At 41.2% G+C, this 15,289-nt stretch overlaps 1 protein-coding gene across 1 annotated transcript in view; it reads right to left on the bottom strand.

The window, feature by feature from the left end:
- Positions 1–243: 243 nt before the first annotated feature.
- zanl (zonadhesin, like) overlaps positions 244–15,289 on the bottom strand; it is a 41,591-nt gene continuing 26,545 nt past the window's right edge. The window contains exons 28-52 of the mRNA XM_034569344.1: positions 14,956–15,203; positions 13,508–13,685; positions 13,262–13,370; positions 11,576–11,670; positions 10,959–11,135; positions 10,142–10,350; positions 9,851–9,995; positions 9,520–9,617; positions 9,209–9,355; positions 8,958–9,116; positions 8,649–8,776; positions 8,208–8,479; positions 7,915–8,123; positions 7,039–7,183; positions 6,642–6,889; positions 6,432–6,561; positions 6,136–6,337; positions 5,066–5,227; positions 4,816–4,946; positions 4,434–4,636; positions 3,971–4,106; positions 2,888–3,025; positions 2,434–2,531; positions 1,340–1,368; positions 244–1,101 (exon numbers count right to left, since the gene is read on the bottom strand). Of these exons, the coding sequence (XP_034425235.1) occupies positions 2,434–2,531; positions 2,888–3,025; positions 3,971–4,106; positions 4,434–4,636; positions 4,816–4,946; positions 5,066–5,227; positions 6,136–6,337; positions 6,432–6,561; positions 6,642–6,889; positions 7,039–7,183; positions 7,915–8,123; positions 8,208–8,479; positions 8,649–8,776; positions 8,958–9,116; positions 9,209–9,355; positions 9,520–9,617; positions 9,851–9,995; positions 10,142–10,350; positions 10,959–11,135; positions 11,576–11,670; positions 13,262–13,370; positions 13,508–13,685; positions 14,956–15,203 (3,767 nt within the window). The 3' untranslated portion in view covers positions 244–1,101; positions 1,340–1,368. The remainder of the gene's footprint in view (positions 1,102–1,339; positions 1,369–2,433; positions 2,532–2,887; positions 3,026–3,970; positions 4,107–4,433; positions 4,637–4,815; positions 4,947–5,065; positions 5,228–6,135; positions 6,338–6,431; positions 6,562–6,641; positions 6,890–7,038; positions 7,184–7,914; positions 8,124–8,207; positions 8,480–8,648; positions 8,777–8,957; positions 9,117–9,208; positions 9,356–9,519; positions 9,618–9,850; positions 9,996–10,141; positions 10,351–10,958; positions 11,136–11,575; positions 11,671–13,261; positions 13,371–13,507; positions 13,686–14,955; positions 15,204–15,289) is intronic.

The following is a 15,289-nucleotide window of genomic DNA, read 5'->3' as shown; positions in this document are numbered from 1 at the left end:
TTAAAATGCTCACTCTACAAGTTCATTGTTGGAAAGACTCAGTTAATGTTATAATGTAACAATTACCATGAGGACCCAGAGATGAGATGTTTTGGAGAGAAGTTGCAGGGTTTATCATTCAGAGAACATTACTGTGCTGTGTCAATTCTTTCAATGTTTCATTTGGGTATACAAATGGATTTCAGAAAATGAACTTTGTAGACCACACATGATGGTCATGGACCAAAGTACTGGTTTTAAACCAGAATAGTAATGTCAAAGCAAGCCACTTGCCGTTTGTACCATTCTGCAAAAAGGGGAATGAAATATATTCTACACAGCAGCAATGTCAGAATTAACTCTTACTGTAATTTCAACAATTTCTTCAGTGATTGTATTAGAATAGCATATAATGTTGGGAATAATAATCTCTCTAATAATTTCATTTCTGGAGCAGAACTCAATCAGGTAGAGAACGAGTGCATTTTAATGCTTTCTTGTTTTGTCTATTTAAATTAAGAAACTAATAAAACTTTCATTTTACATTTTAACGTCTGTCTGGCAAATGTTTCCATTCAATCGGCAAATCCAACTGGGCTTTTGTCCCTTTCTGTCTGACCTGTGATTCCCTCTGATCTCCATTTCAAGTATTTGGTGCCCGAAAATGTTTCCCTGCTAAAAGAAAAGATCATCGCTCTTATTCGGAGTCATCCTATTGGAATGTCCGTGCCGAAAGTTACATGCAGGTGTGGCTAAAAACCTCTGTCATGTGTGAAACAAAAAATGTAGCTGTGGATGTGTTGTAGGTGTTTTCACAAAGACAAACACAGTTTCTTTACCCCCTCATATTTCATTGACAAAAAAACTTCGTACATTACATTAACAGGGTTCTTAATCTTCTGTTAAATGTTCACATATGAGCAAAATTACATCTTCAAAAGCATAAGTTATGAAAAAAGTAACACGAATGATATCTATAATATTTTTCTTTGGAGACCCAATTAAAAAGCTCCAGAAGAGACTAAACAACAACATTCAGGTGAACAGGTTAAACAGTTTGTCATCACATGGAGGTCACTCTTTCATTACTTTGGTCATTTGTATGCATGGTATATGGAACATCTGCAAGACATAAAAAAGGGATAAATATTAGTGCCGCACAGATAATCACAATCAGGACTGAAGCTGTGATATGGATTCATAGTGTTTTTCTCATGGAAAATCTGTTAGCAAGCATACAGTGAAAAGGAACACTTCACTGTCCGTCAGACATGATGGCAGATAAATGTTCACTGTGGTTGATCATCTATCTGAGATAGTGTGAGATTTGTCAGCTAGCTCCTGTTTAGATTATTCTTACTTGTTGACTTGATGCTGAATTTTTTCTTCCTAAGGAGAGAAAGAACAACGGTGAGAGACTCAAACATGAAGATAAAGAACTATTGCATGAGCACGAAAAGAATGGAGGAGACATAGGCAGAGATTAATAGTTATTGTAGAATAAAGAATGAAACCCTTTCCAGTGCGGATCCGGTTTGCGCTCAGATAAATATGCTTCTGAATTACATAAACCTGTGACCTGAAATTACAATTAAACTTTTGTCCTGGTTACATCCCGGCTGCAAGTCAAAATCAGAGGAAACAACTGAAAAAAGCCATATCGTCATCCCCTCCTTGAAAAATACGAAAAGAAAACGATGGAAGGGCCCATGCCTACCCTGCATGCATGCTGTATATAGACCCTAATCAGGCAATTCTACATTTTTATATTGTAATAAAGCCATTTAATAATGACATCATCATGAGGTCATCTATTCCATTTGAATAGAAATGATCAATCTAGGTTTGCTGTATAAAGTGTCTCTAATCTGATGTCATTTTCCGCGTTCACAATGATGTCATGACGACATCATTCCAACCATATGTTAATAAATTATTTTTCAATCGAGATAAGCTTTCGGTTGGCTATAGGCCTAAAGGAGGAATAGGAAAAAGGAGGCTATATAAGCTTTAGATTGTCTCTAGATTATTTGCAAATTATTATTATTATTTGGAAAATTAGTTTTTCTGACCATATTTTCGCAATCTTGAGCTTTAAATGATCAGCTGAAAGTTACTCATCTGGAGATACACTCACAACTGCAATATATTCCCACCAAGTCACACACACACACGCACACACGCACACACGCACACACAGGGGCGAAAAAACCAAACCCTGCTGGAGCATCTCTTTTTCGACTCGCTCACACCCACACCCTTCCCCTATCCCAAAACAGTTAGGAACATTGACCTGGACAGTAATTCCATTAGATCAGCACAAAGAACAAAAGTCATTAACAGGTTGTTTTCAGAGGAGGAAACAAAGCTGTCCTGCCGCAGTGGACACAGGTAAGAGGGACAGGGGTAGTGACAGTAACAGTCAGATGTTTGCACCACAGAAGCACTTGAAACTCACTTGGCTTGGCATATACAAACACACGCAATGGTGACCACGATGATAATCATAGCGACTGAGACCAGAACCGCAATCAGGATTATCTCCTTGGTTTCTGCAACAAATAATGGGTTAAATTACAAAAACAAACTTTGACCCTTTCTATCAGCCGAAAATGGATGAAATTGTAGAAATAAGAATAAGACAGCTATAAAGTTAAGTCCTTACATGAGTGCATTTATATAAGTCTTAATTCTTCATGCAGATTTTTTTCCTGCCATTAACTTTGTTGATTTGCAGGTAAAAAAAAGGCCTCTGGCCTCTATCAGAGTCATTCTGCTGAGTAGTTGAGCAGAGTAAGTCGGATGAAGATGTTCAACTGTCATGAAAATACCATAGAATGACTCAAGTCATCATGAGAGGAAACGTTAACCCCCTGCAGAGTGAGGCAGACGTGTGATCAGGCCTTACCCAGTCCTCCTGTCTGGGTTTTCTCCACCTCACAGTTGGAGCCCTCGAAGCTTTCTGCACACTGACAGGTGTAGGTGTTGTTGCTTCCTGCTTCACATGTTCCTCCATTCAGACAGGGGTAACCGAGACAGGGACTCGCTGTAACACAGGACAAAACATCACTGACATTTTCCTTTGCTTCCCTTGCACTCATTCTAACTTCTATGTTTTTTACACTAATTACATGAAAATGTCAGTGTTAAGGCACTAAAAAATAAAGAAAGACAGCAGGTTGTTTGCTGTTGTTATTTTTACATTTGTGTTATGTATTCAGGTTATCAGTGAAGACCTCCTTAGAGTACGACAAGAGACAAGTCTACAGCAAAGCTGCTCTTATTTGATGACCAGGGCCACATAGCACAGTTAGTTGCTAATGGTAAAAGGACGGCATCTAAATATTTTTTTCACACATATACACACATGTTCATACAATGCTTTTACATCTAGCGCTGAGCCAGGAACTGTACCTTCCTGCAGAATTAAAGTGCATATTAATATTCAATTTATAATTAGTTAATTTATATTTATATATTATATGTATCCACCATCACGATCTACGATCCGCCATCACAAGGTGATTACGATTTTGGCAAATGAGTGGCAGAACAAGCATGGCACATGTGTATGAATATATATATATATATATATATATATATATATATATATATATATATATATCGGGATTGTGATGGCGGATAGTGGATCGTGATTGACTGATCAGGATTATATGATTGCTTTGATATACATTATGCTGTCACATATACTATTGGCAATACATCTGTCAGTACAATTTTCATTACTGCTCCCTTCATCCTGTTGGAAATTGTCTTTAGTTTAAATGCTTTTAGCATTGATAAACATCTCCATTTATGTTAGACACTGACACTGTTGTGGTCTTTAGATGTGGCTCTACACAAGGTTTATACATTTTTATCCCTTTTAATAGGGTTTTTGTTATCATCATATACATCATATAAAGCAAATTTTATTTTGGAGAACTCTTCCCATAGAAGCGCACACACACACACACACACACACACACACCTCTGTAGCAGTCACGTTTGAAGTCATAGATGGTGCAGACGTAACTGTCCTGGCAGGTCTTGGACCGGCACACGGCGCCAGTGCTGGTGCATTCACAGACCTGAGAACAATCCTCAGTCACAAATGTCTCCTTCAGCTGCAGGATGGAGGGAGAGAAGAGACATGGAGAGTAGCATGAGATCATATCATCTCACACACACACACACACACACATATTTTTAAATGATGTAGTTTTGGTCTTGTTAAAGGTGTTAATATTATAAATATCGTTCATGTTACTTTTTTTTGCTTTTGAAGATGTCATTTTGCTCATATGTGAACATTTAATTAACAGAAAAGTAAGCACCCTATTAATGTCATGTAATAAAATGCCTGTTGAGCGTTCCACACAATAACACCCATGCCTTCCATCTTCATCGATACATCCACATTATTGCTGTAAGTGTTTGATACGGCTACTCACAGGGTAGTATCTGTTGAGGAAGGTGCAGCCGCACTCTGAGTATGGCACACAGATTCCCTCACTCATGACGAAGCCCCTGGCACACTGGCACCCCTCCACACAGGAAGTGGTGTCACACTCAGAAGGGGCTGCCAGGTCGGCGCAGGAGGGTGGGCAAGGTGACATACAGGTGGAGTAGGTGCTGTTGGCACCACATGAGAGAACTGGGGGGGGGGGGGGGGGGGGGGGGGGTGGAGAGAGAGAGAGAGAGAGAGAGAAGCTACAACATCATCTGATGTGGATAATGGCTGATAAGTTTTACTGAGCTCATCTTTAACAGTCAGCAACAATGACTTCATTTGTCTCTGCTAATCTGATGATTTATAATGGTTCAACAACCTACCACAGTCCAGCTGCTGCCTCCAGGATCCCAGTTTGATACCTGCTTCCTGACAAACTGCAGCATACGCCTCATAACTGGCACAACGCAGCGCTGTGCTACCTTGCTCGGCACACAGGTCGAACACACAGTCACTGAGGGAGACACACACAATAAATACGGTGACAACTTGCTGAGTAGAGTTAGCAGCATACTAACTCTCTCCAGAATACAGATGTGCACACTCCCAGGCACACACAGGCAGAGTACTCACTCCTGGAAGGATTTGGGTGACAGGGTGGCATGGCAGGCAGCAAACGGTCCGTTGGAATTAGACAGTGCTCCACACTGAGTCACACTGTTGTAATCATTGATCTGAGACTGAGAGCAGTCTGATGTCTCAAATCCCGAGTCTGGGTCAGTCTCAATCTCTCGCCTGGAGCCAGAGGGGAAGGAGGGAAGGAGGGAGGGAAGGAGAGAGGAAACAGAGCTTTAACGAAGCTGCTATGTCGAAACCAACGTTTAACTGAAAGTGTGAACGAGGAGGTTGAAGGAACAGAGCTATGAAATGTATACAGTTATTGTTATGTATACAGACTTTAACTAGTAAGAGTTATTACTCTAACAGCTGTTAGCACAGGCATCAGGGTCAGCAATGTCTATACATGATCATACATATCCTACAGCATTCTTCAGTAGGAAAGACAGATGTGTTAGTTCTGTAGGTCACAAACAAAGGTTCAGAGTTTTTCCAAGGTCAAATATGAATCTCCACACACGAATATGAATATTTCTAATGAGGACTGACCTTGACCCAACATTAAAAAGTGTAAAAACTGTTCTTTACAGTGTATGCATTGTCGATTGTAAAGTTGTGCATGTTAAAAACTAACAGCAACATTTCATTTTTTACCAGATTTTATAGCAGTATTTGTGAACTGTCATATTTAACTATTATATGAAAGACAACATCAATGTCAAATCTAAATATTAAAATGTTAATGTTAAATCTAAATATCAATAGAAATCTCAATGTTAAATCTAAATGCCAAACATTATATCTAAATTTAAATGTCGAATCTAAATCTAACTGTTAAATATAAATATAAATGGTAAATAAATATAAATGTTAAATGTAAATGTTTCTAATCTTTAATACACTATGAAAAAAGTAAACATGACAATGTCCACATATATTGCTGTTAACCTGGTAAAAAAGTTACTTTAAAAATAAACACATTTTTAAACGTTTTGGGGGTAATTTGGTGAAATGTTGCTGTTATTTTCAGCATGCATAGCTTTACAATCAGCTCCCATAATAGTGACTCTAGTTTGTGGTCCTACCTATGGACATGGACTGTGTGAGGAAGATCGTATGTCCTTAGTCCATCAGCCTGTCGGTCACTGACTCTCCAGCTATCTCCGAACGCATTCAGGCTCCTGATCACCGTCCCATCTGGCTTCATGTACTCATTTCTGGTGCTGCCATCGAAGTTTCCACATAAGCCTCTGACAGAGTTCTTGTAGGTGCTGGGCAGTATGACCTCTGATACACAAACAGAGATAGAATGAAATGAATGAATTAACAAACAAGCCAAAGAAGGGCTCAATAAGTGAGTGGTACGTTTTTTTTTTTTTACCTCCGCGAATTTTGCCATCAAAGCGTACTGTAAGGCCAAAGACAGTGGTAAGCTGGACCTGCCTGGAGTTCCTTGTGATAGTCAAACCATCAACTGGACTGAAAGGAGGCACGATACGCTCCCCGTTCACCTACAGGAGATACAACATTTTATTTCTTCTACAAGACACAACAACAAATAAATGGGGCTTTCATCAGACAAACTACTGACCAAGATGATATTCTTCTGCAGGAAGCGAATATTGACACCGTCAACATCAATGTACATCTGATCCAGGAATGTCACCCTCCTGTTGCCCCCACGTCTGATGTTCTTCCCCCTTACCACCAGGGGCGACAGAGAGGAGTGGCGGTTGTGGTCCTGAGTCAGGATGTAGGTGTAGGGGCCCTGGAAGTGATGGGTGAAACCATCAAATGTGCGGTAGTGAGGATCCCCAGCGATGCTACACTTCTTGAAACCTACAGAGAATGAGAGGTGAATTGGAATGATTAAAAAACATCGAAACAAGATATAGCAGCAGCAACTGTTTATTATTCTTTTAAAGTTCAAAGTCTCTGAGCTGCACACTGCCCAGCAGTTACAATGTCAGTCAATGTGGTGAACTCACTGCTGGGTTTGCAGGATAGGTCTCCATATTTATCCAGGGCGCACACTGAGTTGGAGTTACAGCTGTGGGCCTTACAAGTGATGCTGCCACCAGGGTTACAGATGCATGAGTCAGCACATTTCTCTGTAAGCCACGAGTCTCCCATCTAAAAAACAACACACACACACACACACACACACACACACACACACAATAAGGCTGTGGCTAAGGAGGTAGAGTCGCTGTCCTTCAAGAGGATAGGCAGTTGAACCCTGTCTTCCCCATTCTACATGCATCATCGAGTGAGATACTGCAAAATTAGAGAAAGCATTGCACATAGATGCACTGTATGAATGTGTGTGTGAATGACTGTGAAGAGAAAAGTGCAATATAAATACAGACCAATTACCATTTACCATTCTGTGGCCTTTACGAGGTGCATTGGATCCAATGATGTTTTGCCGTGTGACTTTGAGCCAATGAAATTTAAACACGGGAAGTGACCGTTGTAAATCAGTTTAAGTGTAACAGATGTATATTGCGATTTAAAAAAAGTGTCTTTTCACATGTCTTTAATACCTGTTGCGGAAGAAGGAGAAGAAAGAAGAAAATTGTGAAGAGAATTGTGTGGACATTTTGCACCTGAAGTAAATGAGTATTATCTTAATTTATTTCTTAATGGTGCCATTCCTCTGTGAACTTTCACAGTTGTCGACACTTCAGTGGGTCCTGAACCCAGGCTTGAAACCACTGGTTCCTACCTTCTGCCTAGTTCTCTAGTAAGAGTTATTAACTAACAAAACTCTGACTGCCATTATAACCTGCATGTGTTTGTGATGAAGGGTGTTCCTGTTTCAACTGATCTGTCGGCATCGGTGTGGAATCTGCCTCACTCACATCATGGTAGTCTCCATCTGAGTCCAGACAGCCGCATCTGTCCAGAGGGACACACTTGTTGTCACTGAGCACATATCCGGCGTCACACTGGCAGCCTTCAACACAGGTGGTTGGAGGCAGGTGGCAGACGATGGGGAAGAGGTCAGAGCAGGTTGGTGGGCATGGGGCGGTACAATCTGAGTAGTGGCTGTTGGGAGGGCAAGGCAGGGCTGCGGGACGGAAGGAGAATTAACTCTCAAAATAACAAAACTGTATATTTTACTTGAAGTGTTGAGTAGATGAATGGAACTCACGACAGAAGGTATTGTTCCTCCAGCTGATGGTGACTCCAGCACTCTGACAGGCCTGAGCGTATGCCTGCACGTTGTCACAGAGCATTGCCTGCATGCCGTCGTACTCACACATGTCATAGATGCAGTTACCCAGAAACGCTTCAGGGGGCACCAGAGAATGGCAGGGCTTGAAGACATTAGAGAGGATGACCTCAGCACACTGACTCTCGAAACGTTTCTCTTCATCTGCAGTGCAGTTGGGGTGGATGTCTGGACGAGTGTCTGGCTGACAGCTAGAGAGGACAATGTTTGGATGAGACGCTCAGGCTCTTGGCATTTTGCAGTGTTACTTGTTACCATATATATATATATACTGTATATATACTGTATATATTCATCATTCCGCATGTTGAAGCGTCCTTGAGCAAGATATTACAAGTAAACCATGTTGTATCCACTAACCCAGGATCACTGTCTCCATCTGATTTCCAGCTGTTGCCGAGTTCAATCACATCTTTGCTGGGCTTCTTGTTGGGCATCAGGTTTTCGTCAGTGGAATTGTGGTTGTAGTTTCCACACATGCCACAAAGCTGGAGAGTGGGGAGGTGGAATTAGAGTGTGCCTTGCAGTATTCATAATCCAGTAAAAGAAAATAATAATGATTACAAGCCACTACAATTAGAATCTCCTATTCCTTCTGTGTTTGACTGTCTGACTCGGCACTGAGGAATCGATTGGAGGGACAGTACAGCTGATGGGACGTCTTCATACCTTGTTGAAGTATTCTCCGGGAACACTTATCTCCAGGTGATGGACTCCATCAAACTTCACCTGTAGACCAAAGTCTGTGTCCAGCAGATTGTAGGACCCACTGCTTATCACCTTGGCCATGTTAGTGGCCACTGGGGTGCGTACCCGACGTCCGTTCAGCTAAGACAAGACAGAGAAAATACTACTGATCATTTCATTCTGTTTTAGACAGTTATGATCTAATATCCACGGTTGAAAAAAACCTTTCTTACCAGAACTCTGCGGCTCTTCTGCAGTTCAATCACAGTATCATGCGGCAGATAGACTTTGACAGAGCGAACATAGGAGGCGTCCGGCTGACCACGCTCCTCATTCTTAGCGACTATTTTAAAGGGAGTGACGTTGGTGGTGTTACAGACCTAAAGTATTCAAAATAACCAATATCAGACCAGTCTCATAGTTTAAGAATGATTTACAACTGACACATTGCACATAGCAGACAAACCAGTGATGGGCACAACCTCGAAAAATGTGTGTCACGTTGAAATAGAAATGTGAAATACAGGTCAAATGAATCTCATACCTCCACCAGGGTGTAAGTGCAAGTGCCCATGAATGTGTGCATCACACCGTCAAAGGTGTAGTAGTGAGGGTCTCCAGACACTTGACACACTCCTTTACCTGTGGGAGGGCAATTTAAAAATGCATCAGTGATTGGCTCGAGTACAAAAGACGAACACAAAACTACAAACATAAGACACAGAGTATAGTAAACCTATGGTTGTTTTCCAGCCTGGGTGTGTATTTTAAGATGGAAAATGATCACATTATTCTAAAAATATTGACACTTTATACAAAAATACTGACTTCAGGTTTAGTGACCCTTAGGTCATCTAGTGTGTTGTTAGGTTTACCAGTGGAGTGACAGTCGAGTACTCCCTCCATCACTTTACACTCCTGTGCAGGGCTGCACTGCCACGGCTCGCAGGTGATGTTGTTGTTGCTGTTACACTTGCAGCGCTCTGAGCAGTCCGTCTCTGTGAACCAAGTGTCTCCCGTCTGCACACAAGTACGCACACACACACACACACACACACACACACACACACACACACACACACACACGCACACACATATATTTTCTTGTAACAAAACTCAAGAAGAAAAATATTATTGCTTCGCGTTCCACGTAAAATAAAACCTACCGGCTTGTACATTCCCTCTTCATCAGTACATCCACACTCACTGAGTGGGACACATTTGTCTCCACTGAGGACAAAATCTTTGTTACAGCTGCATCCCTCCACACAGGGCTGGTTGCAGAAGACACCGGGGCCTGCAGGGTCCTGGCAGCTGGGCTGGGGACAGGCAGGGCCACATGGGGTGTATTGACTGTTTGGGGGGCACTTGAGAGCTGGAGGGGGGAAGACAAAAAGATGGATACTTTATATACTCAATCAAAACAAAACTTGACAGCAGCTATCTAAGTACTACAGCAGCTAGATCATGAGATTGTGAAACCAGTGGTTCTTTGTGCACATTAATTACTTTTTGAGTCTTACTGACAAGTGTAGTAAATGTAAAAAGAAAACCTCTCAACACTCATTTTGTGCATTGCCACCAAAACAAACATTTTACACAGTTTTGGGAAGTTGTTTTGCTTAAAGAGTTTAGAAAATGCTGGTCAAAAAACGCTGTTGTGTATTTACTTGATCAAAGTTTTCTTTTCTCTTTTGCAGGGAAGTGTAATTGCCGATGAATTTGCGTTAGCGCAGGAAACTATTTTCTTTGTCTGTGCCTTGTGACTGTTAGGTTTTTGCAGACAAAGAAAAATCACACACATCTCCTCGACGTCAGCCATAGGTTTCATATAACTAGTGTGCCTGTTTCTGCTGTAATCTGCAGTCCCAGTTATAGGTGATGTTCCCTCATAGCCTGATCAAAAGTTGTGCAAATCTCTGACATGCTGTCGAATGAAAAGTCTTTGTACAACACAACACACAGACACACACAGAGACTTACGACAGAAGGTTCGGTTTCTCCACGCGATGGGGACTCCTGCAGCAGCACACATATCAGCGTAGCTCTCTACGGACTGGCACAGAGCCACGGTCTGACCTCCAGTCGCACACAAGTCATACACACAGTTCTCAAAGTATGGACCCGGGGGCACAACAGAGTGGCAAGGCTTGAAGATACCTGAGGTGTAGATTGAAAACACAGAGGTGTAGATGAGGTGAATGCCAGGCAAATATTAAGTTCATCATTATTTTCAGCATGGTACCAGGCTACTCTATTACTAATATTAGTCACAGTATCAAGGGCCGGCCTTTATCATGTCCTAGGTAAACAATATTAAATTAGTTATGTATTGAACATTTTGTTTGATATCTACCATATTCATTTTTTTTGTCTCCATAGGTTGGCCCTGGCTCTAGCTCCTACATAAGCGGTATAGATAATTGGGGGATACTGTAGGTGGACCTATCTTAACTTTACACCCAGTTAATTATAAAACCATAAACTATGATGTGCTAAAATAATCACCTTGCCATACCATCCCAATCTGAATCTCTTCTCATCTTTCAGGCTGTGTGTGTGTGTGAGTGTGTGAGAGTGCATGTGCGTGTGTGTGTTACCATTTGGATCAGTGATCATGCCACAGCTGGTGGGCTTCTTGGCCTCCTCCTCTATTTCTTTATCACAGTCTTCATGTTCTCCTCCATTAGTGCAGCTGGAAAAGATGTGGAGGATGCATTCAAACTGAATGAAGTGATTAGGGTGGAATTCTCATTCAGAGAGGAGACGATGAACGTGTCATCAGTGCAATTTGGTATCAGATTATGAGTTTATGATGTAATTTGTGTCCTGGATCAAGGAATGAATGTGTTCATTTACAAAGATTCTACTTTTCTCTGGTGCTGAATGGGATTTCTTGCTAAGTGTTATGCTTTTGTAGAACACACTGAGCCGACCTTTGTGTGTCAAATTTCAATTCATGTATTCAAATGTCTTCTGATATCCTCCTCAGGAGCGTGGCTCACAGAGGACATCTAGGCTAAAAACCTGGTGTAAATGATGCTGTTTCGAGTTGAATTTGAATGTCAGCGCGTATGGACACTTGGATGACACCACAGGAGCGATATTGATACATTTTCTTATTTTTTTCTGTATATTTTTGTACGTTTGATGAATCGGTCACCATTTACTTCAATTGTATTGGATTTGGCTGCAACGTTGTTTACCCCTGAAACTCCAAAAGTGTCCATCGGCATAGTGGTGAGTAGATAATAAGTGAATTTTCATTTTTGGGTGAACTATCCCTTTAAAGCTTTCATGATGTTAAGGATTTCAAGAAAGCTGGCAAATTGGTTATGTAAGGTGGAGGTTTTAACTTTGAAAAATGTCAATATTAGAAACATATCCATTTTCAATTTTGCGATAGAATAAAACCACATAATTTAAGGGGGGCTAATTAATTATTAAATATTGACTTATTTAAAATATATTGAAATCATACTTTATCACTGCGTCTACCTATTTGAGTGAATTCATTTATGCGTATGTGACTTAGGTAGACATTGGGTGCATTCAGGTTTCTTTCCCCTCATTCTGACATCCTGAAATGTTCTCTTCTTGCACTAGAAATAGAAAAACTACATGTGCTGGATCTATGACTCATTCCTCACTGGAGTGAGATGCTGAGTTAGCCTAAGGGGCGGCTGTGGCTGACGGGTAGAGCGGTCGTCCTCCAACCTGAAGGTCGGCAGTTCAATCCCCATCTACATGCCAAAGTGTCCTTGGGCAAGATGCTGAACCCAGAATTGCCCCTCATAGAACAAGAAAGTGCTGCTAATAGATGCACTGTATGGATGTGTGTGAATGGGTGAATGTAAAACTGTACTGTAAAGAGCTTTGAGTGATCATCAAGACTAGAAAAGTGCTATATAAAGTGTGCTGTCACTAATCTTTACCCCTTGAAAATTCTGAATGTGTTGGTGGATGTAAACGGTCTTCTCTGCAGTTGGTTATACAGAAAATACTATGAACACGCAACAGTGAAAAGTAAGAGCAGGGATTTCTCTTACTGACGACGAGGTGGACCTGTTACTGAAAATAAGAGTTAGCGACACGTTGCATTCACCGTTGACTGATAAGATCTTATCAGGTAGCATGTGTGCATCATTTGTTTCCAAAAGTCTCAGTTTTAGGGACTTGTAAATTCTGCAGTAATGTCAGACGTAAACATAGCAACAGCGAGTTCTAAAGGCTGTCTCTGATACGAGAGTGCAAGTCTGTATTAATAAATGTAAACTGTGACTCACTCAGGCCGCAGGTCAGGAACTTGCCAGCTGTCTCCCAATTCATTGGTGTTAGCAGCCGGTTTATTGTCTGGTTTCAAGTTGTCATCCTTTGGATTTTTATTGAAATTTCCTGCGGAGGGAACAAGTATACAGACTCACTACAGAGTGATCGATCAACATAGTTATGCTTGCGATAGTATTTTGGTTGGACAAAATTCTGGCCGGAATTTGTTGTTTAAACAGGCTTATAAAACGTATAACTCTCACCGCACATGCCACAGAGCAGGCCATTGTAGGCGTTTGGCACAGTGACATCAGCGTGGTGGTTTCCATCGAAACGCACCCTCAGGCCAAAGTCTGTCTCCAGAACAACAAACTTCCCACTCAGAAAGATTTGAACACCACTGATAGAGCTGACAGGTGGGACAACCACTGTGCCGTTGACCTGAAGAGTAGAAAGGTAATCATTGTGACGGCTTAATTATTTTGAATCTCATTAAGTGATGCTGCTATCCTTGCTACTGTAATTAGTATCATTATTACATCCATAAGTATCACTGTTATTATTGTAATTATAACCATTAGGCAACATAAGTAACACAAACTGATTCCATTTTATCAAGTTATCTTTCCTTTCTCCCAAGTAAAATTGCATTTTCACAATTGCGTATTAAAGTAACCATTGCATACAGCTATAAATCTTAAGCAGCATTCTTTATTATTATTCTCATGCTTCCAATGACATGACCACTGGGAACCATATATATTCGAAAGAGAAAATAGCTTTAAATAGTCTCTTCAAGTGTCCTTTGTCATATTTTGTTATTGTAATGAGATGTCAGCACAGTTTTGTTTTCACAATTGTGTGTGCATGGATGGATTTTCACCAAACGTGTTATGGAGATTGCTTGGGATCTTATCTTAAAATAACTGTTTGAACTGAATGGTTGGCTGCTGGTGATGACACCCCTACAGTGAAGAAATGAATGCGCACAGCTTGTCTAGTGAGTTTATGCTGAATCCTGCCTGCCTGCCGGAGATGGTAAAATCTTTATGGATGGCCACTGACCATCGGCCATCGGGAGAAAACTCATTATGGGATGTTCACCCGCAGACTCAAATTCTCTATCTGCAGATGCATCTCTCTCTGTCTTAGGGGATGGTTGAGAGGGGATAGGAGAATTGGTAGGTTATCAAGGGGGATGTTTTTTTTTGTCATTTTGGTTTAAAGGGGGATGACAACCCCCACCTCATCACCTACATATTACCTAGTGATTATAACACATTATAACAACGAGTCTGATGATGATTAAATGATTTCACAACTGTTCCTGGTCTCTCGCTGTACTCTCTTCCCATCTCTTCTCTCTTCCATCTCTCCCCTCTCACCTGAGTGTGAGTTTTTTCTCTCCACTGTGTTTGCTCATTGTGGGAGCTGTTGTGTTTCTCTACAATATTTTAAGGTCTTTGCCTAATTATGTATAGTGCTGTAAGATAATGTATGTTGTGATTGGACAGTATACAAACAAATTTGAGCTAATTATTGTTTTCTTTATTAATTGATCACCAGAGTTGTGGCTGATATATTTTCTGACTTCTGTTTTGAAGCAAGTTCTTCCGACAGATGTGACAGATGCAGTGGGGGAAAGTAGAGATGACGACTGTATCAAGCAGAATCCCACCTCTGAAAGAATCATGCCTGTCAGGTAACCTACCTGGACTTTGCGGCCCTTGCCGAGGATGATAGTCACACCATTCACATTGATGACCACAGCCCTGACGTAGGAGACCCTCTTATTACTTCCTCTGTGCTCATTCTGGGTGTCCACAGTGAAGTACGGCAAGTCGGAGGAAATGTTGCAGGGTTTGGTCAAGGTGTAGGAGCAGGCTCCCATATAATTGTGGGTGAATTTGTCAAATGTGATGTAGTGAGGATCTCCAGATACTGAGCAGATGCCAAATCCTAAAAAAGAGACGTAAGTGTAATTTAAGACCTACGGTGAAATAGTTAGACGGTTTGTGTGTGTTAGTGTGTGTGTGTGTGTGTGT

Source organism: Hippoglossus hippoglossus, chromosome 18, assembly GCF_009819705.1.
Source record: "Hippoglossus hippoglossus isolate fHipHip1 chromosome 18, fHipHip1.pri, whole genome shotgun sequence".
Taxonomy (NCBI): Eukaryota; Metazoa; Chordata; class Actinopteri; order Pleuronectiformes; family Pleuronectidae; genus Hippoglossus; species Hippoglossus hippoglossus.
Note: the sequence above shows the minus strand (reverse complement) of the source record. Positions and strands in the feature narration are given on the sequence as shown.